Below are 25,875 nucleotides of genomic sequence, written 5' to 3'. Positions count from 1 at the left end.
TACACTTTAATATTTATTTTATATTACATACATTTATCTTATTTTTAAAAAAGTAAAAATTATATATATCAAAAACAAAACAAACGTAATAGAAACAAAGTGGGGTAGCACACTAGAAAGGCCAAATGTTAAAACACCATTTAGAAGTTTAAACCGGTTAAGGATACACCAAACACTATCTCTTATCCTAAAACATTGTTCTAAAATACAGCGCAATGTAATTATAAAGGTATCTCCGCCTTACCGAACACCAAACATGCGTGTCTCAAAATAGTCTGATAATAGACACTTCTATAAGCACATACCAGAATGCGAGTGATATCATACTATAGGATATCACCTTACAATCTTCTATATATTTGCAGAGGTTTTAGTTAAATAGAATGTTAAATATATTATCAGCGTTTTTCAGTTGTTTTATTTCATAAGAAGAAATTCATTCAACATTTCCAAGTAAAATATCCATTTTCGTTTTATTTCGGAATTTATTGTTTCGGAGTTTCTTGTTTTATCATGGTATCAAACTGTTCTTTGTTCCAGTCCATTCTTGTCTTAACACCTGGTATCCCCAGTTTGTCCGCATTCTTATATTGATTATGGTCAAGGTATTCCTTTCCAACTTCTTTCCACTTCCCTTGCTTTATCAAGTTTGTAGTTTTTGGTCCCAGATCACCTCTGTACACTGCATTCACCACCGCTGCTTTTACATTGGACGGCAGCTTGTCGTAAACATCTTTTCCCACCTTATTTCTTGCTCTTGGTTCGTATATGTTATCGACATCATGCTGGAATATATTTATTGTGCGATATTTGTATTGCAGATTTTGTCATAACATGATTCAGTTTTTGTTTTATCAAAAAAAAAAGAGTTAATATATGTAAAATATTATGTAGTCTTAACACTGGAATATAGCATGCCGAAATTGTTTCAGTACAGTATTAAGATTGGTATTAACTATGAGAAAACTGTTTCTGTAAACTATTAAGATTGGATTTTAACATGCAAAAACTGTCTGCAGCTGAGTAAAGTAATATAGGCATAGGAAATAGAGATCAATATAATTGCACCTTTACTAATCCTACCAGGTGTTCTGTATTACAAAAGTGCTTCTATTGTGACATTTTGATACAAGCAAAACTGTATTACCTGCACTATTAATTACCTACCGGTACTTCATTTTATTATTGGCTTGTTAAAAGTTAATTTTTTACCATATGTAAGTTGACAGAATCATAGGAACCATGTTTTGAGGGGTAAATCAAGCACAATTGCATAAATCCTAAAAGTTTTTGTTGTGCAAAAAAGTATGATATTATGTCTAAAACAGTTTTCATTTTCCACTCAATTGTATAATTGCAAGGGAGGTAAACTAATAGATATCTCTGCTTATAAGCACTAGCCCAAGACAAGAGTTGTCATTCTTTGTAGATCACAACTTTAAATTAATAATTAAAACTTCTGTTATTGATATCAACAAAACTATCATAAACTTCACATTTGTGAAATCATTTTTGGTTATTTCAAGGACTTGGAAATCAATTTCTAGACTTTATCTAATGTATTACTATCATTGAAAATTTTAGGGTCTATCTCTAAGTAATATGACTGGTATTATAGCATGCAAAAACTGTTGCAGTAAGTATTAAAACTAGTGCATAGTATGCAAGACCTATTCCTGCAGGTATTAAAACAGCTTTATATCAAGCTGAACTGTTTCAGTAGGTATAAAAAAAACTGCTGAAATCAATAAAGTACCGATCCATTATTAAAGTTATCTTAAATTATAATTAGTGGTATCATTAAGTACACTACATCATAAGATATCACAATGTACATTTAATAATATAATACAACGAGTAACGGATATCACAAAATAAATTTATGGTATCACAAGAGTGTGCATAAATATTAAAACGGCATCCCATAACTTTCAGTCTTCCACTGAATCCAACATTTTTTAAATATATCCTTTATATATTATTAGACTATATGTTATATTTAGGAAATGACATAGATATTATTTGACTTACATTAAACAGAGCACGAGCTTGTTCCTTTGTTATTGTTTGTTCTCCAGACTTGACTTTGTTAAAATCAACCCCTGGCACGTGCTTCTTAAACGTTTTCTCTGCATCGGGTCGGTTTAAGTTAAATCCTATACCTGAAAAATAACATTTTTTCATGTTCGTTTTATATTTTGCTTCACATTCTAAAATTGCCGCCATTGATGATTTTGTTGTGCTTAAAGTGGAAGTAAGAGGTAATTATTGATGTAAACTGGATAAGTTTGTTCATTTGTATTGAACATAATATAATATCAAATGTGTTATATTACTCACGCAGGCATTTACAGAGAATTTGAATTTTGCATCTACATGTATGTAAGTAATGGCATCGACTCATTTTTTTTATATTAGAATATTGCATTGTTAATAGTAATGATATCGACTGATGTTTTAAAAGTAATGTTTAAGTAACTGTTGTATTTTCAATTGGTAAGAGACAAACTCCTTACATTTTACCAAAAATCTAGGGGCTGCTTTGGATCAAAGTTTGTCTAGAGAAGCTATTTGTTATGTAATTATGGAGTCTAATGTCCGGTAAAATGTACTGTTATCTTATAATCTCTACAATGAAACTATTATTTATGGCCATCCTCCATTTTCACAGTGCAAATTTATTTGGCATCATGGTCTTAGACAGAAATTCTAAAATTTTAACTGGTTACTTGTTCAGAAAATAATGGATCAAATAACATTCTGTTAGATTTTCAAAATTAAAAATCTCGTAGTCCCTGATTATATGATGAACATTTTATTACACAAGATCCTTTCCTTGCTGTAAAGCCATACTCAGTCATTGTGGGTCTTTCTAAATAAACAAAGTCAAACGTTTTTGTTTCAAATGATTTTCTTTTCTAGGCTGTATAGTAGAACAAATTACCTTCTTCAATCAGGGTCATCAGCAAATTAAGAACCTTTAAAATATCAGTATACATGTTTTTTCTAAGAATTATTATACATCTTTTTTGTCTACAATGATACAATCCCATTACGCGAGAAAGAGATATTTTGACTATCAAAAATATTTTCAACCTTGTTGACACTTGACCAAGCGAAAGTGACTGTCAGGTCATGTGACCGCGCTGATATTTTGAATGTCATGTAAGGTCAATTAACTGCTTCATATTTTTAGCCAAATGATTGCCTCCCTGTACACATATAGTGGTGACGTAACAATTCAGTGTATACACAGTCACAGGCGATTATAATAAAATAAATGTCATATGGCAGCGTGCTGCGAAAACCAACATAGTGCGTTTGCAGCCAGCATGGATCCAGACCAGCCTGCGCTTCCGCGCAGTCTGGTCAGGACCTATCCTGTTCGCTAACGGTTTCTCTAATTACAATAGGCTTTTAAAGCGAACAGGATAGATCCTGGATCCATGCTGGTTGCAAACGCACTATGTTGTTTTTACATGGCGCGGCTCAGTTGCATACATACCTATGGTAGTATCATGAACTTTCGGATTTTTTGGCTGGGCATCGTACGCTTTTAGTCTCATACCTTCATATTTTTCTATCACTTTCTTTATATCTGGATAGAAATATATAACACATAAATATTTTCTAACTTTCTTTCTGTTACGTCATTAAGCTTTGTTACGTTAATATTTCATTTTTAGCTCATCTGATTTTTTTAAGAAAAATGATGAGTTATTATCATCACTTGATCGGCGTCGGCGTCGGCGTCGGCGTTGCCTGGTTTAGTTTTATGTTTAGGTAAGTTTTTCTCCAAAACTATCAAAGCTATTGCTTTAAAACTTGCAAGACTTGTTCACCCTCAATAGCTGATTCTGTACAGCAAAAAAAAACATAACATCATCCTGCTTTATGCAAGAGTAATGACTCCTTTTGGGCTTAGAAAATATCAGATTTCTTGGTTAAGTTTTGCGATTAGGTCATCTTTCCTCCATAACGGTCAAAGCTATTGCTTTAAAACTTGGAGCAGTTATTTGCCATTAAAAGCTGACTATGCACAGCAAGTACCGTAACTCTACACCGTTTTTTGCAAGAATTATGGCCTCTTTTGGTCTTAGAAAATCAGATTTCTTCGTTAAGTTTTGTGTTTAGGTCAGCTTTTCTCCTAAAGTATCAAAGCTATTGCTTTAGAACATGCAACACTTGCTTACCGTCAAAAGCTTACTCTGTATAGCAAAAAACATAACTTCATCTTGCTTTTAGCCAGAATTATGGCCTCTTTTGGACTTATAAAAACATAAAAACACACGGGTGGGACAGTATCTCTATTTAAAAAACGTCAGATGAGCGTCTGCATCCGCAAGGAGGTGCTCTTGTTAAAATCAGATGTTTACAATCAAAGCTTATTTCAAGAGCTACAAAAAGGTTAGGAATAGATACCGACTCCGCATTTTACATTTTATTATCTTTCAATTTCTATAAGAAATAGTAGATCGACGTTCTAAATAAAAAAATTCTTATAGTTCACTGACTTTTAAAATTAACAATTTATCTGAGGTTTCAACACCTTGAAGTTCTAAATTAAAAATTTCTTAGAAGTTAAAATACATTTGCGTTCAAAATTATTATTTTCTGAGACATTGTAGTGCATTGGCATTCTAAATTAAAAATTTCCTTGACATTATTGTGCACTGATGTACTATTAACAATGTCTAAGAAATTATAGCACATCGGCATTCTAAATTAACAATTTCTTTGAAATAATAGTACTCTGAGGTTTGTTGTTCTATTTTGTCAAAACAAATGACATACATCTTGAGGCTGCCAATTTCGAACTTTTCTGTTGAGCTTAAAATTGCGATTACATTAAGTGAAGAAAAACTGGAAAACTAAACTACATTATACATTAATCTGCTTTTCAATTTTTACAGATATTTTATTAATAATTGAGCCATGCCATGAGAAAACAAACATAGTGGCTTTGCGACCAGCATGGATCCAGACCAGCCTGCGCAGTCTGGTCAGGATCCATGCTGTTCGCTTTCAAAGCCTATTGGAATTAGAGAAACTGTTACCGAACAGCATGGATCCTGACCAGACTGCAAAGCCACTTTGTTGATTTCCTCAGGGCATGGCTCATATTACGATTAAACACAAACGAAAAACTAGGCTGTTCATAACACATAATAATTTCCAAACACTTACCTGTTTCAGGTTTCGTGATTTGTTTTGGCTTTGGAGCTGGTTTTGGTTTCGATGATGGCGGTGTCTCGGGTATAGGTTTCGGCTTAGCTGTAATTCAAATATATGTACAGTAGGAGTATTTATTATAAGGAATCAACCAGTAGAGACACAGAAAGTTAAGTACCACTCTATTACGATACAGAACGACAAATTTGAATGTTGCATATATAACTGCTAAACTGGGTAGGTAAATATCAGATATTTTTGATGTTTTGTTTAATAAAAATAACCAAAGAAAACGCATTAATGCTAAATTACTTAACGTGTTGAACTTCATTGTCTTTATCTTGATATTTTATTTTGTATAGAATTTTTATCTTATGTCAAATGTAAACATATTAGTAACTGAATAATCACACTGGATAACCGGCAATCTTGATGCCCGCTGGACAAAAATTTTCGCTGGAAATGTAACTCTGTAAATCGGTAAGCTGTAAATCGGTAGGTAAAGTTTTTCATTTATTTCTATTGAAACGAAGCCAATTCTTGCAAATCAACTTGACAGTTTTGTCAAGGAATGGACATAGCTTACATTTACAATTTCTGGGCTAAAAATGATCGTTATGTTTTTAGAAATTCGCTAACCATTTCTTCAGTTTGAAAAATCGAACAAAAATCCAAAGTTTCGCGCAAATTGTTTTGTTTGTTAACAGGCTGTGAATATTTTTATCATCTGGTTTAACAGAAGTGTCCTTTCGGAACAGCTGTGTGAAGTTTCAGGGTTCTAAGTTCTTTCTGAAAAAATATATTAGCCGTTAAATAGGCATGATCGAGAAAATATGTCTGTCGAAAACGGCCGCTGTATTTGTATTTGAAGTCAGCTGTCGGCTATCGAGAATACAGGCTTATCAAAGTAAATGGTGTCTTGTAGACATATTATATGCCTCGTAGTGTCTCTTCTTCATGTATATTTTGTATCTATTTAATCTATCTGTATTTTTGCGATTTCTTTCGTCTTTCATTTGTGTACAATGTGTATACTTACAGTCAGTAAACAGTTTAAAATTACATACTTATTAATAAGTACTGATCTTATTGTCATGTCGAATAATTCTGGCTGATTTCATTATCATTGTCCTTTCGGTTTAGGGTCTTAAAGTTGCTTAGTTCCTTTCGTACGTCCGCCCGCAGTATCTTGCACGGGCTGTGATTCTACATGCATGGACTGATTTTCAAGTATTGATTTTTAAACTTCAAACATGTGTTACAAATGCTACAAGTATATGTGAGCCCCAATCACGAATGACCACCTCCGATGTCTTTATCACAAAACAAACTTTAACGCTTAGCTATATATAAATATTTTGTGTCGGACTGGCAATTTCTACATGCATGGACCAAATTTTGGACTTAGAAAATATCATTAAAACACACTGGTTGAACAATATCTCTATTTAAAAAATCAGCTGAGCGTCTGCATCCGCAAGGCGGTGCTCTTTTGAGCGATTTTCCACGCGTGTACGATGCCGAACATTCACGTGGGTTAGCCACCATATGGCTATCATCCGAAAATGTTTCAAGATTACAACAATCATCATTATACTAATAAATCCTGACAGGTGCAGGTAAGTTGCAGAGACATAATTAGTGGAAGAGGTTTGGGTACAATATCCAGTACACGTGAACACTTTCCTCGTGTGCAGAACCTGAACTTGTCCTTAAATTGATTCTTGGATCTAAGATATCCCAATGACCTCTGCAAAGTTTTGAACTACGGACCTTCGGATTGACAGTCCAAATCGTTATCATTATACCTCTGAGCCACATTAATACACGAATCTTAGTATACCTGAATACACTAAAAGTCTGTGTTTTATGGAAGCATACAATAATACTGTGTACGTGAAAAGCATCCATTTTTTTATACAAAAAGACATTATGTATGTAAAACAATGTACAATACCTAGCGTTGAAAAAAATAACAGTATAATATCTTGTTGACAGAAAGAGCAAATGCGTGCACTGCACAAAAGCGGAGTAACACTTGTGACATAAAACCTGAGATCCGGGATTGTATGGTCGTATAAACAAGCAAAGAAGAGTTCCGATCTACCTTGTTATATGTTGATTAAAGCTACGTGTGGCTGGCATGTTAAGAAATACTGACTGATTAGATAAATCATGTGACATTTTGCAAAGTTCTGCTTATTTAGATTTTAAACAATCTTTACAACCGTTTGCCTCTATATATCAACAACTTGCAGTTTTAGACCATGTATAAACTGGTATTTGTTGAAAAAGTATCTATGAATAAAACAAAATAGCAGATTTACATTAGGAGCAATTAAATAATTATGTATGAAAAAATAAGATTATACACCTATCTAGCACCGTACTAAGAACACTTTTTCAGAACAAGAATGTGCATTTAAGATTCATTAAAGATATTCAAAGGACTGACGACCAGAAGCAATCATTTGCACTTGCAAAACCCGAAGTGAAAGTACTTTCTGTAGTAGCCCGGAGGCACCTGTACTGGTTTTCCTTCACCATCAAAAGCTTGAAAAGTCACAATATGTACTGAATTGTTTCGGTGTGACTGCAATCCCAACAAAACAAAACAAAAAAAACTATATGGATGATTTTCGCATGGCGGAAAAACGGCGAGAACGCGTGTACTAAGTTAAAATTCATACCGGGTGTAAAGGAATATAGTCATAAAGCCTCTTGAAATGAAAGTGCCAGTTTTGAAAATAATTACGTTTTCGTGAAATCACTTCCCATAATACTTTTTACATACAAAGGTATTCAAAATCATCGGAGTTAATGGATATTCTATAAATGTTTCGAGTTCAGCGACAGCACTAGCGGCCGTTATCGACAGTCATATTTTTTCGACCATGCCTATTTAACGGCTAATATATTTTTTCAGAAAGAACTTAGGACCATGAAACTTTATACAAGTGTTCCGAAAGGACACATCTCGTCACCTCAGTGCAAAAAGTGAATAACTGCATTGACTTAAAGAAGGACTTATTCACTTTTTGCACTAAGGTGACGATCTGTTAAAAAAGATGAAAAAATGTTTTCACAGGTTGTTCATAAACAAAACAATTTGCGCGAAACTTTGTATTTTTTGTCCGATTTTTCAAACTGAAGAAATTGTTAGCGAATTTCTAAAATCATAACGACCGTTTTCGGCCCAAAAATTGTAAATGTAAGCCATGTCCATTCCTTGACAAAACTGTCAAGTTGATTTGCAAGGATTGGCTTTGTTCAATAGAAATAAATGAAAAACTTTACCTACCGATTTACAGCTGGGTTACATTTCCAGCGGGTTTTTTGTCCAGCGGGCGTCAGGATAGCCGGTTATCCAGTGTGATAATATTTTTGCTAGTAAGAATGGATTTTTTGTTGCAGAGAGAACACAAAAGAACGAGAGTTACAGTGGCGGTCTTATGTGAGTAAAAAGGTTGCTTACGTTTTGGTTTTGGTGGGACGTTTTTCTTTTTACCTGCAAATGCAAAAACTATTTTGGTACATCTACTTGTTATAAAGTTCCAAGTGCAATACAGTTTTATCTTTTCTCAATACAATTTGTTTGAAATCACATATAATGCACAACACATTGGTTATGACCTGAGAACTCTACGTTTATTCTATTTAAGGATGGATAAGAGGTTAAACAACATTTCTACCTTTAGCAAAATTCTGTAACAAAAGTTTAACATTTACCTGCTAAATTTCTATAATGGATTCAATTTTGACAATACCATTTATAATTGGAAGGAACGTTTGCTCAAACTTTACTGACTGAATAGCGAACAGTACAGACCATGATCAGACTGCACGGATCTGTACTGGTCGCAAAGGTAGAATTACTTGCCGTCATCAGACTAAAGGTTAATGCATTTATAAATAACTCACCTGACCAAAACCATCCTGATCCTGAAATAGAACAAATGAATATCATGGTTACTATTATACCAAATAATATGCAAATGTATGTAAAATGAGCGGAACAAAGCAAGAAAATAAAATTTAGGGTGAACTTGAGGGAAAGTAATATTTGACAGGAAACAAAAGGAGTGGTGGGTGATCTAAAAGCTTAGAACAATTGTAGGTAGTGGTTACACGGCTGATCTGAATCAAACAAATCTGGAACACGTAAACGTACAACCGATATTTGACATTTATATTTATGATGCATGGTCTCTGGACCCATGTGGTTCTGATAACAGTAGAATAAACTTTCGTTTGTTAAAAATTTTCGAAATTAGTTTGAAAGAAACATTCGTAATGAATTACACCAGACATGATAAGTAAAATATATACAACATTATGAACAAAAGGTATGCTATATCATTTTGAAGATCAGGAACATGTGATTCGATTCATTATGAACTAAACACATAAATCATGGCTCACCATATACTTAGCTAATAGCTGTAAATGACAAGACAGTTACTGTACATGTATTATCAGTAAAATATTTATTTTCTTCCAATTTCTGAAATATGACGAAATCCCTGCATAAGTATGAAAATATTTTGTTCATTATTATGCATACCGAAGATGTTATACGTGATACGGTATATATACATTTTATAATGATGCCCTATAGTCTTAGTCATGTTTTTGTCTTTATATCATTACTATACAGAGTGAAGTTCATTACTATACAGAGTGAAGTAAACTTACGTTTTTCAACAAAATACTAGTTACATTCAAATAATTATGTGGACCACAGATTTATTTTATATACTGACTATTTACTCAGTTATAGTTTATAAACACACTTTTGTGAACAGCTCTACGTGTCTTTAAATTTTACACGATTTTACGATTATTAAATATTTCATATACGTATTTCGTATGTAAAACGAATACATTGTGGCGTTCGATGTCAAAAATAATGACATTAATACAACACGATTCAGCGGAAATGCAGTAAAATATATTTTGTTATATTTTACAGACGTGATAAAATATTTAAGTTTAGAAAAGATTAAAGTACCATGTCATAACTCAATAGACACACTGTAGACATGGTAAAAGGATGGTACAGTCAGAAAATTGGTAATACGAATTTACATTAAGCCAGTTACGGATAAGTATAATGAGATTAACATTGTAATTGTACCTTTAGATTTAGGTGTTGGCTCTGGGGTCTTCTTAGGTGCTGGTTTCGGCTTTGCTGCAATAATAAAATATGATTTGCACATTAGAAATGACTTGAATGATGATAAACACTCATCCATCAACAAAACATTCATTTCTGAATATATGCATTTGTACATATATTCATTCATGTAATCATTTATACATACATTAAAGTGGGAGGACAATTCATAATTGAAAAAACTTCAATTACGAAAACAATACATTTAAGAAAATCTTACGTTTGGGTTTCGGTGGGACATTTCTGTTTTTGCCTGTAAATACAATAAAAACAGACATGAAGGATATGCAGTTTGATTCATGAAGAAACTTTATTGCTACTTGCCAATCTTTTTTATGCCTAAAATGTGCTCTAAAAAGATATTTCAAAAGAAAAAGATAGATATTTCATATCACAAATAGTTTGAGATGCTATATCGTGGTTCGGTTTATGTTACTGTTTTCGGTTTGCAATGCTTATTGAATAAAGTATCAAGTTTTCAGTCAGGAACCCGAAACAAATGCAGTATTGGAATGAAGGCATGATTTTGCTATTGACATATTACAGTAAACATTAAATAAAAACTTACCGCCCCACCATCCAGATTTACGTTTTCCAGAATCTGAAAGGGAAACACATTTAGAATTTAACAGGTTCAGAAAACAAATGGAAAATTGTGTTTTCATTTGTTTTAGATCAAAGAATTGAATTGCCAAACAAAAATTTAAAACGATCTTGAGGTGATTTCTGAATTACAGAAATACACCTTATTTTGTCTTGTTCTATTGCCAGAACTCATATCTGGCTTTGACGGGAGGCGTAGTATTGATCATGCCATTACTATAACAACTGCCTGATAAAGCCTGTCTGAGAAAAGCAGGCTTTCTCAAGTCAGTGACTTGAGAACACTTTGCACTGTTTAAACCTATGATTAAATCCATAGACATCACATTATGTCCATCTATTATTTATAAATTAATACACCCTAATACGGCACTGAAGTAGGTCTTTAAAATCCCAAATATAAAAATGCGGAAAAACAAACGCTAACCTTGTGTTTTGTAACCGACATCTCTGTTCTGGTGAACACGAAAGAATAATTTTGATTTGCTGCCAAGTGAAATTTTATCCGAAGTTCAGTTGCTAGACGGATACCCATTCTCACCAGGCAAACGTTTGAAGTGATTTAAATACACACGCCATAACGCCGCTTGGCAGAAAAAATAGGCACTACCGTTTCGTCGATGATTTTATTCCATAACAGTCCATTAAAGATTTGATGTAAGTGCAGAGAGCTAAAATCTTGAACAAACGCTTTGCATGAGTCATTTTCCGTTTTCTACGAGCGTTTCCGTTATAAAAACATTTTTGGTAATTGTAAATATGGTAGGCAAACCCTATACATTAGTGACACGGTCTTACGTACCTATTAAGAGCGCGTTTATAAAAATAATTGCGTAAATATGTCTTTTAGCATTACTTAGCATAGTTATTCTCAAAAACAAGACGGCGTCGTTTTGAAGAAATAAATCAAAAAAGAAGTCTGGCAAAACAGCAAAATGTTTACCTTCCCTACAGTTTGCACTTTATTTCGCATAATGGTAGGATAAAAGTTGTTAATAAATTATGGCATGATAAATAGAATAACAGGTTACTGTCTTTTGAGAATGGGTTTCTCAGACTCGGGTAGATATGGTCCGGAAGGAGCTCGGATGGTCATTCGCGCTGAGAAACCCTTTCTCAAAAGACAGTAACCTGTTATTCTCTTTTTCCCCTTTAATAAGAAAAAAAGTTATCAGTCATCTCTTTCATTCATGTCATTTGTTTCAAAATTTAGAAAGTGAAATGATATCATTACTTAGATATTACAATGAAAGACAATGTAAAGTTATCAGAAGGTTTTATCTAAAAGTATTCATTTAATCAATAAAATATGCAGAAAACTCTCAAAAACGTCAGTCGCGCTATGGAAATTTGATATAACATAACAAGAATTAAGTTGGAATTTAGGTACACTTTATATCGTATAAATTAAAATATCTACTTCAACAACATGGGCTTATCGTTTTCGATATCAATACATATCGTGCGGACAAGGGTGTATTTATTTATTTTTCTTTCAATCTTATTATCCGTTTTAAAACAAGAGCTGTCACTATTATCGACAAATGCCGCCGAAGCGTGCATTGTCTGCGCAAAATATGCCAGAATAGTTTTGGGAAGGAACCATTTTGTGATCTTGACCTTAGAGGCCAGGGTCATAAACGCGATACACCATTATCAATATAGTTAACATTTTTGTCAAGTAATTTTAAAATTCCTTGATAAATGGACGAGACAAGAAAGAGACCATGTTAACCTTTGGCTTCTAAGTGTGATCTTGACTTTGTCTGCATCTTGCACATGACATGTCATCTCATTATAGGGAACATTCATGCCAAGTAATTTTAAAATCCCTTCATCGGTGACAGAGTTATGGATCGGAGAAGAAACAGACATGTTAACCTTTATGACACACGACACGTCGTTTTATTATGGGGGACATGTATACTAAGTAATTTCAAAATCCCTTGATAAATGGAAGAGTTATGAACCGGCGAGAAACAGACCCTGTTAACATTTGAAGTGTGGCCTTGACCTTGGAGCTAGGGGTCCGGGTCTTGCGCATGAAATATTGTCTCATTATATTTAAATTTATGTCAAGTTATTTTAAAATCCCTTCATGGATGTCAGAGTTATCGACAAGACACGAAACAGACCCTGTTAACGTTTGACCTTGGAGCAAGGGGTCTTTATCTTGTGTATGACATGTGGACTCCTTATGGCAAAAATTTATGTCAAGTTATTTTAAAATCCCTTTATGGATGGCAGAGTTACACTCCGGACATATACACGGATGCATGCACGGACGCACAGTGCAATTTTAATATGCCCGCCTTCGGAGGCATAATAAAAATGAAATGTTGATGCCCATTTGGACGCATGTCCCTTTAAATGATATTGTACGAAAAAGTGTTTTTGTAAACACGATTGTTCTGTTACAATAATGTGTTTATAAAAGATTGTATAACATAATTACATGTTTTTATCAGATTCAGGCAAAACGCAAGAGTTTTTGTACCTTAGAAACAATCTAAAATAAAAATATATATATATATTTATATTTTAAATTCTCTCTTCTGACGTCAAATTAGCCTAACAAAGTTATTTTTATAAAGGCTTCGGAATTATTGAAATAATGTTATAAATGCGAGTAAATAAATAAGAGAAAAATACCAGCAGGTTTGGGTTTGGGTTTCGGTGCTGGCGGCTTTGGTTTTGGCCTTGGTTGTGGCTTTACTGTAGATAAAAAGAAGTTACATTTTAAAAAAAGTAGGTTTATTTGGGTACGCTTTTGTATATGGTTTTAATTTATTTCACTAAGTAATTGTAGTGACAACACATTACCAGTATAACATACTTTGAACTATTAAGAAAATGAGAAAATATCTATGTAAGAACTATTGCAACAGGATGAAATCTAGGATTTACACGAATTTATAAATTGATCGTTTGTTTTCGAAATTAAATTTCCGAGACTGAGACTTGCACGAGTAGTAAGCATAAGCTTAAATAGTTCTGATGTCTCAAGGCTTCATGGTTATTTAAATAATAAGTACGAGCAAATAAATGAGAAAACAAATACCTTCAGGTTTTGGTTTTGGTGCAGGCGGTTTTGGTTTTGGCTTTGGTTGTGGCTTTGCTGTAAGTAGAAATAAGTTACATTTAAAGTTAAAGAATGTTTAACTTTAATAATATATGGATACGCTTTTGTATATGGTTTAAATGTATTTCACTAAGTCATTGTAGTGACACAAGGCAGCCTGAAAGACAGCATACCCCCCGCCACTGAGAGTGAAAGGGTTGATGGTATTAGGTGGAAAAATTAAACATTCAAGATGTGACCTTGACCTTAAGCTGGCAGGGGATAATTTTGATTTCTGCACATTGTCTTGATAAGGGGAATATTACAGCCAAGTCATATTAAAATCCTTCAAGACTTACAAAGCAGACATAAAATGGAAGGCTTAGCATTTGACCTTGAGTTATGACCTTGACCTTAAGCAAACATTGCTGACTCAAAGTTCTGCACATCGTCTTGATGAGGTGATCATTTGACCCAAATTTCATGAACATTTTTCAAGGGGTTTAGGAGATCCAGAGCGGCTACAAAATGAAAGGCTCAAAGTTTTGACCCTGAGATGTGACCTTGACCTTAACCTGACATGCATGGCTGACTTGTAAGTTTTGCACATCGTCTTGATGAGGTGATCATTTGGTTTAAGTTCCTTGAAATTCCTTCAAGGGGTTTAAGAGATACAGAGCGGACACAAATTAGAAGGCTCAAACATTTGACCCTGAGTTGTGACCTTGACCTTGGACCGACATGGCTGACTTATAAGTTATGCACATTGTCGTATTAAGGCAATTATTTTACTCAAGTTTCATGGTTATCCTCTAAGGAGTTTACGAGATACAGAAGGCTCAAATATTTGATCTTGAGTTGTGGCCTTGACCTTAAGCCGACATGGCTGACTTAAGGTTCTGCCCATTGTCTTGATAAGGTGATTATTTGACCAAAGTTTCATAAAAAATCCTTTCAGGGGTTTGGGAGATACAGGGCGGACACGAAATGTTACGGATGGACAGAAGACGGAAGGACCGACGGACGGAGATCATTCTTATAACCCCCATCACTCGTGGCGGGGGCTGGGGGTTAAAAATATTGCCAGTGTAATAAGCTTTGAACTCTTCTAGAAATCAGAACAGATCTATTAGTACTATTGCAACAGGATGAAATCTAGGATTTATACGACTTTTAACAAGACTTTTGTTCTGGAAATAAAACCCGAGACCAAGATTTGAACGAGAAATAAGCCCAAGTATTATGTCACAAGGCTTTTCAAATAATGCGAATAAAAATGTGAAAACAAAAACCGAGCAGAAAGAAGGTTTGCGTTGTTGCCTTGGATGTAGATTTTCTTTAAGAGTCAAATTTAAAAAAATCAGGGTTTAAATTCATTATTATATTGGCATGACTTAATGCATGATTTCAAAGTAATTTCACTAACTTATTGTAGTTTTACTTACTTTTTATCTATAAAAGATAAGGAAGACTCCTAATTGTATGTATAAATACCATTGCAATTGATAAATTCTAGGGCTCACTTTGATAAAATTTTATAACACGAGTCTTCATTTCTAACATCGAATAAGAATGCTTTGCAAAATTCATGTATCAACAGTAGATTTTACAAAATTCAGATTTTAACAAAGCTTATAGGATATGGCCCCAAAAAGCAGAGACTTGTGGTTGTAAAATAAACTATAGAAGAAAACTTACGAGCAGGTTTAGACGGTTTACTTCTGCTTCCGCCTGGAAATACAAAACTAGATAACTTGATCCCATTTTTGTTAAGATTTGCAATAATTATTTTAAAAGCCAGTATTTATAAGTATATTGCCTGCCGATGTCTGTTATTGCAACTGATGTTTGCAAGGCAGTGTGACAGATGAGGCCTTTCAAATTAAATTCAGGTCGAGAATCCACCGAAGTTGGAATCAGCACTCAATTTTAAAAAATGTAATGACGGATAATAATTGTATGAAGTTTTAAGCTTTTCAGTAGCAAGTTGTAACAAGCTTCTATCGTTTCTTTAAAATGAAGCATCTATTCGTTTTAAAGAACTACAATAATTAGAATAATAAACACAATTATGTTGTTTTGTATCAATAAAACATGAATGCATGCTTACCCCAAATTCCAGAGCCGCGTTTACTTGAGCCTGAAATAGTAACATAATATCATTAAGAGATCACAAATTTTTAAAAACATGATTAATACTAGAGCTATCACTAAAGGTGATGAATGTACCCCCACATGCATTGACACAGTACATTGCAATTTGACGCACACGAGATTGCATAATTATGTTGACTGTATGTATATAGACTGTATGTATACAGTTTAGCAACAAAAAACAAAGTCCCATAACTATGCAGAATATTTATCTAAAAGAACATAACATGCACCATGCACAACTAGGGTTGGCACTGATTACTTGTGTGAAGTTTCATTAAATTGTGTGCAAGGGTTCGGAAGATTAGGCGCACACAACACTGCATATGCAGACTGTATGTACATAGTATGTTAACAAGAAACAAAGTCCCATAACTCTGCAATTTTTGTCGTTGAAAGAACCTAACATAACTGTTGTTACTGATCACTTGTGTGAAGTTTCATTAAATTGTGTTGATGGGATGAGGAGAGATGATGCGCACAAGACTGTGTCTATGTATATAGTATAGTAACAAAAAAACAAAGTCCCATAACTCTGCAAGTTTTTTTTTTCTGAAAGCACCTAACATGCCCCATGCACAACTACTGTTGTTACTGATCACTTGTGTGAAGTTTCATTAAATTCTGTCAAGAGGACGAGGAGAGATGGTGCGCACAAGATTGTGTCTACGGACAGACAGACGGACGTTCCTACATATGGATACTTACGAGGAGTGTTCGATATGAATTGCTTATTGTCCTCTAGCTCGATATCCACGTGGGGCACGATAAAAACCAATACCTACCTGTATAGGGTTATTCAATACCTACACAACGGTGTGTAAATGTACATGTTAGACTAAGTGTAAGACATAAAATTTGCCATTTGAATACACGCAATCATTGATCACTGTAGTAAAAATGGTTGGTAGAAGCGTCGACAAGAAAGATGAAATACGGGCTTACATCAAAGCTCTCTCAAAACTTGGTTGTTCTTTGAAGCAGCTGATGACTGAACTTTCTACTGCTTATGGACCTTCTTGTGTGTCTTATGACACAGTTCGGCAGTGGAAAAAGAAATTTGAGTCTGGTGTAGAGTCCATCAAAAATGCACCGAAATCAGGTAGGCCAAAATCTGCATCTCGTAAAGAAATCGTTTTCAAATTAAAGGAAATCATTGAAGGAGATGCCAGATTTACAGTTCGTGATATTGCACGAAAGGTAGGCATATCACTATCAACGGTTTACTTTATTTTGAAGAAGCATTTGAAAGTTAGAAAGATTTCTGCTAGATGGGTGCCACATCTGTTGACTGATGAGCAAAAGAGGCAACGGGTTAAAGTGGCCAAAAAGCTGCTTCAACTGTTTCCAAAATATGACAAAAAGCAGTTTGCCAATGTCGTCACAGGTGATGAAACCTGGGTCCATTTTTTTGAGCCCGTCAGAAAGGTTAGCAATAAGATCTGGACCACTAAACACAGCAAACGCCCAATAATTGCCAAACGTTCTTTGAGTGCGAAGAAGGATTTGTATGCAATCTTCTTCTCTGGTGAAGGAGTCGCAATAAAAGTGCCGGTGAAAAAGGGCAAAAGCATCACCGGAAAGATCTACAAAGACGTAGTACTGAAGAAACTGAAAAAGTATTATCAGAAACGACGCCCTGCCACTGGTTTTAAACATGTCCGTCTTCTACATGACAATGCCGTCAAACGCTCATACCTCCGCAATAGTTACGGCGTTTTTGAAGAAAAGTGGCTACTCTTTTGTTCTCTCTATTGTTCTTTTAGCCACGTAAGAGAAAAATAGCCACCTAAAAGCCTTACGGAATGAATGACATCAAAGAAAAAGTACAGTTACCTATTGTTCCTATAGCCACCTAAGTATGCAAATGTGAGCTCGGACAGACAGACAGACCGACGGACGGACAGACAGACAACCTGAAACCAGTATACCCCTCCCTTACAACTTTGTTGTCGGGGGGTACAATAAGTGTTTTGTTTTTACTATATATTAGTTAATGACCAGATTAAATAAGATATGGATGGACTAAAATTGAATAGCAGAGGATTGATACAAACATCATATTAGATGACTTGATAGGCTCACGGTAGGATATATTTTGGTAGGTGCACAATAGAATATAACTTAGTAGACGCCCCATGCGATATTACTTAGTAAGAGAATTATATCATATCACTTGGTACGCGCCACATGGCATATAGCTTGCAAGAAGTACCATTGCACAGGGCTTGGGAGAAGAACCATTCTAAAATAGTTTGGTAGAAGAGACTTGGTAGAGGTACCTTTGCACAGGGCTTGGTAGGGGTGCCATTTGCACAAGGCTTAATAGAAGTGCATGATGGCATCATGGCATGACAGAATATATTTTTAGATGTATGCAGCTTACTTGATCCACTGCTGCTACTCTTCTTGCTGGTTTCCCTACTGGATGACTTGCTTTTGCTTCCACCACCGCCGCCCCACCATGCCAGACCTAAAACATTTGATATGAACTATTCATTAAAAGAATAAAAACATTGTGTTCCTGTATTATCAAAATTACCTTCAAAAATCAATTAAAATGTCATTTTATACAGACACAAAGTCTACAAAATATAAATAAAAAATCAACAAATACCGTTTAAGTTTGAATTCATAAATATGATAAAGATGCTTGAAATTAAAATCCTCATAGCGTAACTAATATAAGCATTTTCGGATTTTATTATTGTTGATAAGTAAACACTGTGTAGAACTAAATATTTTTCCTACAATTACTATTAATATAAATCATATTCTTTCTTTGAAATTCGAAAATATGACATAAATCTGGAAGCACGCCCCTTTAACCCTTACCCTGCTAAATTTTTATAATGAATTTGTCCATCTTGCAATTTGGACAGTACCATTAACTGTAAAAAGGAGTGATTACCAAAAAGATTCCGGTTGGATAGTGACCAGTGCAGATCATGATCGGACTAAACGGATGAGCAGGCCGATCATGATCTACACTGGTCGCAAAGGCAGAATCAGTCGTGTCCAGCATTGTAAGGGTTAATACTAGTTTATGTATTCAGATATGATATGTTTCAGATCCATAACAATTACCTTGATTTATAACGCAGAATATAACTACGACACGCAGAAGCTTGTAAATGTCCATTTTCTATCTCTTTTTCTGTATGGTCCTGTAATAAATAAATATTTTGCTAGAGATAGAAATAGTTGCAACGTGGATATAAAGCTGTACAAAAAATGTGGCAGTTGTCCCAAGTCTACATTGTTGTTTACTGCTAAAAGTAAATTTCCGAGTAATAAGGCTCACTAAAACAGTCCTGCACGTGCACTCATACTCAAATGAACGTACACTCACTTCTTAAAACTAATTACGATAAACGGTAAAAATTATTCTTCACTTCTTCCAAGTTATGGTATCTCTTGCACTGATAAATACTCTAATCTCTTTACTCAAGGAATTTTTACGTTTTAGGTTTTCAGACACTAAACAGGGAAAAGGCGCGAAAAAATGGTAGTCGCATATTTGCTTCTCGGCGTCTTTTTGCTCTTTAGGGCATTTCGCCATAACTAAAATTCCACTTTTTAATGAAATCACATAGCAGGTCTTTGCATTGCCATTTTGATAGCACTTTCATCAAGAATTAATTGCAATACGGACGTATTCACTGAAACTATGAAATGATCATAGACCAGCTCTGTCATTTTAGTCTCATTTTTTAACTGATTTGTCAGTGAGTTTGTGTGACTGAAAATATTTTTCATCAAAGATGACCTGCAACTTTTCTTTTGATGTTTCTTCAACACTGATGATGTTCTTCAATAAAAATGTAAGTTACATACATTAAGAAAGGATCCTGGTATGTGCTGAATTTCAAGTGTGTCAGTGTTAAATGGAATAAAGAATAAAAACTATTTATCGTGTTTATGTCGTATTACAAAACATTTCAAACTTCGTTATTTAATCCTGTATTTGTCACTAGAAGTATATAAGTGATCTATGTTTAATACAATAGGGGATATCACGGTCATCAAGTTGTCATTTCTCATACTTGTTTTTATTTCTAGATATTCTTTGTATACCATGGGGAATATATAAAAGCACAGAATCTTTTTTCTCTTGCAATGAATTGCTAGGTTCGCTTCTTGTGGTATTGACGGACTGAATGATTATTGTAACGACGAGTCCCAAAATCGAATGGTCCTGTGCCAAGACGGAACGTAAAAAATGCACCTCTATGCAAATTTACAGTACAAGTATACTTCAAAATATTCTTTAAAATTCTGTAAAATGATGGTCAGTCCCAAAATCTAATGGTCCTGTGTCACTAACGTCGCAACTGCACCTCTTGTCAGATTGCCAGTATGAATATCATTCAAAATACCCGCATCAAAAGTTCTTAAAATATAATTGACTTACTAGCGTTTCCTCTACCTGCATTTTTAATTATAGTAATTTCTTTCATGTTTTTAAAATTAACTATAACTTGGATCTTTCATACATAAAAGAGCATTTTTTCCCAGCCAGTACAAAACATAACGACTATACAAAATTCAAAATATCTGCCAGTGTTTCCACAATTTTAACAGATATACTAAGTCGCAATTTTTATATAGAAAGTGGTCGTTTTTTTATGATTTTGGTCTTTGATGATTTGCTTATCATGGCTATTGTTTGCGGAACAGTTTGCCTCTGGTTATCAAGGATAGTACAGTCTTGAGTAATTTGAAGTCTAAGTTCACTGAATGTTTATTAACTTACAGCTCTTTTTCTTATCTTTACTATATTCTTTATTTGTTTTCCTTATATGCAGTGTTACTATTTAATATGTTAATAAATTAATAGATCTATGAGCCACTAAGGATGAGCCCATTAACATTTCCAGTCAATATGAATTCTGACTAATTTTAGTTCTTAATGACGAGCTACGGATCTAATTTTAGTTCTTAATGACGAGCTACGGAATAACTGAGCTCTTCTATATTTCCGTGATGGTTATTTTGCATGCAAGTATCTAGTTACAAACTGACAGTGACATATATTAGGCCAAGACAAAGTGTATGATGTTTCAACATTTTGTCGAATAGATGTTACAGTAGCAGTATGGGATGTATTTGTTGTAAAAAGATGAGTTTAGACCACACTTTGTTTCTATGGGGTAAGATAGTTATTCATCTGTGATATTTAAACTATACCGAAAAGAGATTGATTGAATACGTTTGCAGAGGAAGTTGTGAAAAGCACATTAATTCAGGGAGAAATAACAGGTCACATGATTGTGAAATGGGACTTTAAAAATGCTATTTTTATGTCAATTCATCCATTCGATTATAATTGATAATATTCTTAATTATTGTTCTCATAGATTTTTTTAATTTGATATCTACGAATTGTAAAAGCCCGTAAAGACATTGTTTTCGTGCGGGAAAAGTTATCTTCCAATATCTCGTATTCACTTGTTTTCTGTCTTTCTTTCTGTTAGTGAACTTATCACTTGAATTCAACCGCTGGTCGGTTTACTTTCATGTGCAGTTATTTTAAATGAACTGTTATCAGATATAAAGCTAGAGCTAATTAACGTTCTCTAAAATTTACGTCACGCATTCTAATCCATCTAATGGGCACGTGACAGTGTTTTGAATAAAGAACTGTATAGTTCAAATGCTGAATGTCATTAAAACATTAATTTTCATTTTGCTCAAATACGTTCACTGTATGTAATAAAAACGAAAGCCATAGATTCCTAAAATTTGAAATTCTCCCAACAATCTTGCTTCGGTTACGTATAAACCAAGGGTAATATAGACATATAGACAGTACTATTAATTTGGTGTTTCTTCTTTCGTTTTTTTGTTGTTTTTTTTTAAGCTTTTGGTTACTTTCAAAATTTACGCATCTTTTGTAATAGATTACATTAACAAGTAATTACACATATCATTTTCAACTGACCTATATCATAATTCATTGTTGTATGAATGAAAAATGGTGTGTATATACGTAAAGAAAACGTCGACGGACTATAAAACTAATACAAAATGTTATTCAGGCATTGTTTTTGTCCTTTTCAAATATTGTGTAAACGTGTGTTAACAGAACAGAGAGATTCTCGCACTAAAGCGCTGAAAACACAACTTTTTTATATATGCGTTCTCCACGGCAATGCGTAAACGTGTTTCGACCCTGTAACGGAAAATTGAAAAGGAACTGGCGCCAACGTGATCAACCAATGCTCGCATTCCCACGCATTTCATGAATATTAATGACGTTGAAATACAATTCATTCAAATTTTTTTGCTATAATAACTTTTTTTAAGTTTTTAATTTTTTTTTTTATTATTTTTATTTATTTTTATTTATCTATTTTTTTTTATTTTTTTTTTTTGAGTTGGAGTGCGAGGTGGGGGGATTTCGCGTTATAACATCTGTAGAATCCGACGAGGAATTGGTCAGTGCCCCTACATAAATATGCAGATATATTTAAGGATGCGATAAAAACAGCGACTTCAATGACCTTACAAATTTAGGGTCCACACTGGGCTTAAAAATGTTTGAACCACTTTTGCGAGGCGCGCGTGGGAGTGTGGGAGCCTGAAGGGCTCCATTAGTAGAATTAATAAATTGGGATATTCTAGCTATATTTAGGGTATTTTAAATGAAAGTACTTGCATATAATATGTGATTAGATTGTAATTAAGAGAAATTGTAATTGTAATTAAGGGTATATTGTTCAGTCTCGCCCAACCAGTGTCCGGGCAAAAAAATTAACCTGCGTGCATTTCATTTTCTAACATTGACTACGTAAAATTGAAAGTATTGAAGCTCCTTTTCCAAATAAGTACTTAAACTTAAAAAGCACGAAAACCCATTTAACATTTGACAGTCCTTTTTAGATATTAAATGTGTATTGTCCTGAATGAATACATTAAATTAACCCTCTAATGATTAACAGAAATTAATGTATATGCAAATCATAAATTATATTGTATATTATATTGTATAACGCCGAGTGGTTAAGGTCGCTGACTTCAAATCATTTGCCCCTCATCGATGTGGGTTCGAGCCTCACTCGGGGCGTTGAATTCTTCATGTGAGGAAGCCATCCAGCTGGCTTACGGAAGGTCGGTGGTTCTACCCAGGTGCCCGCTCGTGATGAAATAATGCACGGAGGGGCACCTGGGGTCTTCCTCCACCATCATTAAAGCTGGAAAGTCGCCATATCTTTGATACCTTTGGTCTAGTTCAGTGATGTAAAATACATTAAAGTTCTTATTTATTATCTTGATATCGTTCATAACGCAATATGAAAAGAAAAAGGACAAATGCACAACAGATAATAGCAACATAATCAACAATCCACATGGAATTATGGGAACACGTTCACAGCGGACGAGCACACTGACACAAACGAATGCTATTATAACAGAGAACATTTATTTATTTATTTCATGACGTTTTTATGATATTTGGATACTATTAAACATTTTTTACAATAGAAACGAAAACTATACAGAATTTCGTGTCTTACAATAGCTGTAAGATATTTGCAGACTATTGCATCGCATGATAAAATGTCTTTAAACGTCAGTTTTATCCATTACAATAAACAAAACACCCAAAACTGTTAATCTTAAAACCGTCTGTACTTGTCAAATATGATTCCATTAATAAAGTAAAATGTTCAACATTAAATAATAATAATAATAATAAATGATAAATGATAATAGTAATGTTTTTACTTACCAGGTGAAAGACTGAGGTGATCTGTATTTTGGTATTCACATTTCTAACATTCATATACCAGCTCCGTACATGAACCTGACCTAGTAATGAGACATCATTAAATAATATTTCGAAATAAAGACAAAACCCTTATTGGGCTTTTCCACGAAACTAAGAAAACATTACGTTAATGAATAAATGTTTTTTGTTTTGTTTTTTTTTTTTTTAAATTGAAAATTATTGTTCCTCGGTGAAAACCCGAAACTGTATAAAACTTAGTAGACGGATGTTTTGATATGTTAATGTCATAATTTGTATTCATTATACGTAAATGATGATTAATTGATGTGTACTTCATTAAACGCATTCCATCGCAAATCTGTTTGCGCAGTTTTGTTTACAATTCATTTTACAACATGTTAAAACGCATGCACTTTATTAGATAAAAAAAAATTATCAAAACAAAAGATAAGGACAACAGTCAAAAATATAAATTCTCAAAAGGTATTTTTTCTACAGTGGATCCTTAATGGATCAGTCAAGTCGTAAGAAGCCCCGACAAAAAAGCAAAAGACCGCGAGTTCGAACCCATTCTTAATATAAAGTTGCCTGTTGATTTGAAAAATGTTAGACATGATTTAGAAACTTTTATTAAATTATATTGTAACTTCTTTTTAAAAAATGGGGTTTAATAATCTAATTGGTACCTCTGCATTGATTAAACACGTATTTTAGATCAATTCTTAATATCATTAGACCCCTAGGTACCCCCAACCCCAAGTCAAAAGTAGTATTTCAGGCACAAACTCTAAATTGCCTTGGTATGTAGTTATATTCCCGCCATAAGACTGAGTTCTTACTAATTTTCAACACCCAAAATGCAACACCCCTCACCGGCTTTAGTGGGATTATATTACACATATGGCATTAAATGGATTCCGTATACTAAAGGACAAGAATAAACAACACTGAGTGAAAGTAAAGAGAAACATTTCTTAAGTTAAATGGCCACAAAACCTATGACTAAATTTTTGCTTTTTTGCTTGACACATTTATTTTCAAACGGCTTCTTCCAATAAAATGTAAATATTAATATGCTATTAATTAGTCCATAGATCATTTTAACTAATTTCCCCTCCCCCTCCCCAATCTGACGACAGTTTGTTCAAAGTTTTGGCCAATACATTTTTCTCTCTTTTTTTCTTCTTTTTTTCTTCTTTTTTGCTATACGACAATTCTTATAAACAAGTCCTTTTTAAAAATAGGAAGTCCTGATTTAATGTAAAAACTCCTCCTCTTTCAGTTATCTTAAAGATAAGATAAGATAAGAAATTTATTTATTATAGTGACATGTGTAACAACAATGATATGATAAATAGAAACAAGAACAAGAAATTTACACCCGGTCCAATGGACCTATTCGTCACTTTGTTTAAAACGTACATGTATTTACAATTTTCAAAATTATTTGCACATGAATATCTAAGAATGGCGATTATAAAATTTGGAACAATCGTAGAATAAAACAATGAAATGAAGCTCCCCTATGAATGAAGACTTAATTAAATTAGTTTTAGTTAATTATCAGTGATATGGATCAATAAGACTTAGTATTAGGATATTATTTAGGTCGTTGTCCATTTTTTGTAAACGGTTCCAAAAACGTAGGATACATAGCTTCCGCTTCTCAACCGTTGGTAGCCACCCTGAGTCACCGTACATAGCCAGAATTGGAGCGAAGCGGTGGACCCCAAAGAAATACCTTAAAGCACGATGCTGAATGTTGTCAATGCTTTGAAACTGCTTGAATCCCCATGTTGAAGCCCCATACGCTAGAATTGGCACAACACAGCTGTTACATAGCTTTTCATACGCATTAAAGCCGACATCTTTCAAGTTGTGTATTTTACTACTCACAGAACCCAGTGCTCGACCTGCTCTTTTTGCCAAGGTTTCACAGTTCACAGAAAATGGGTTTTTCTTATCAAAGATTAC

At 33.9% G+C, this 25,875-nt stretch overlaps 1 protein-coding gene across 6 annotated transcripts; it reads right to left on the bottom strand.

The window, feature by feature from the left end:
• On the bottom strand, positions 1-24,141 carry LOC123541584 (uncharacterized). 6 transcript variants are annotated; one of them, XM_053526436.1, is made up of 16 exons: positions 23,902-24,139; positions 19,254-19,333; positions 18,553-18,639; positions 16,123-16,152; positions 15,711-15,743; positions 14,013-14,069; positions 13,604-13,666; positions 10,917-10,949; positions 10,569-10,601; positions 10,310-10,363; positions 9,094-9,114; positions 8,648-8,680; positions 5,188-5,274; positions 3,506-3,598; positions 2,032-2,162; positions 1-785 (listed from the first exon to the last, which is right to left on the bottom strand). In XM_053526436.1, exons 2-16 carry the CDS (start codon positions 19,306-19,308, stop codon positions 486-488), a joined length of 1,110 nt encoding a protein of 369 aa, XP_053382411.1. In that variant the 5' UTR covers positions 19,309-19,333; positions 23,902-24,139; the 3' UTR covers positions 1-485. The 6 variants fall into 6 exon arrangements, with proteins under 6 accessions (XP_053382411.1, XP_053382413.1, XP_053382412.1 ...); XM_053526438.1 differs by lacking the exon at positions 10,310-10,363 and having other exon boundaries at positions 23,902-24,140; XM_053526437.1 differs by lacking the exon at positions 10,569-10,601 and having other exon boundaries at positions 23,902-24,140.
• Between the last annotated feature and the right edge of the window lie 1,734 nt (positions 24,142-25,875).

Source organism: Mercenaria mercenaria, chromosome 16, assembly GCF_021730395.1.
Source record: "Mercenaria mercenaria strain notata chromosome 16, MADL_Memer_1, whole genome shotgun sequence".
NCBI lineage: Eukaryota > Metazoa > Mollusca > Bivalvia > Venerida > Veneridae > Mercenaria > Mercenaria mercenaria.
The sequence above is the reverse complement of the archived record's forward strand: the minus strand, read 5'-3'. Positions and strand labels throughout refer to the sequence as shown.

Bases quoted from the DNA above. Each gene is read 5' to 3' on its own strand.
- LOC123541584 (XM_053526436.1), bottom strand. From the start codon at position 19,308: ATGGACATTTACAAGCTTCTGCGTGTCGTAGTTATATTCTGCGTTATA. The intron at 16,153-18,552 runs GTAAGCTGCATA...TTACTATTTCAG, and splicing joins GAGTAGCAGCAGTGGATCAA to GCTCAAGTAAACGCGGCTCT. The intron at 5,275-8,647 runs GTAAGCAACCTT...TTTGAATTACAG, and splicing joins CGTCCCACCAAAACCAAAAC to CTAAGCCGAAACCTATACCC.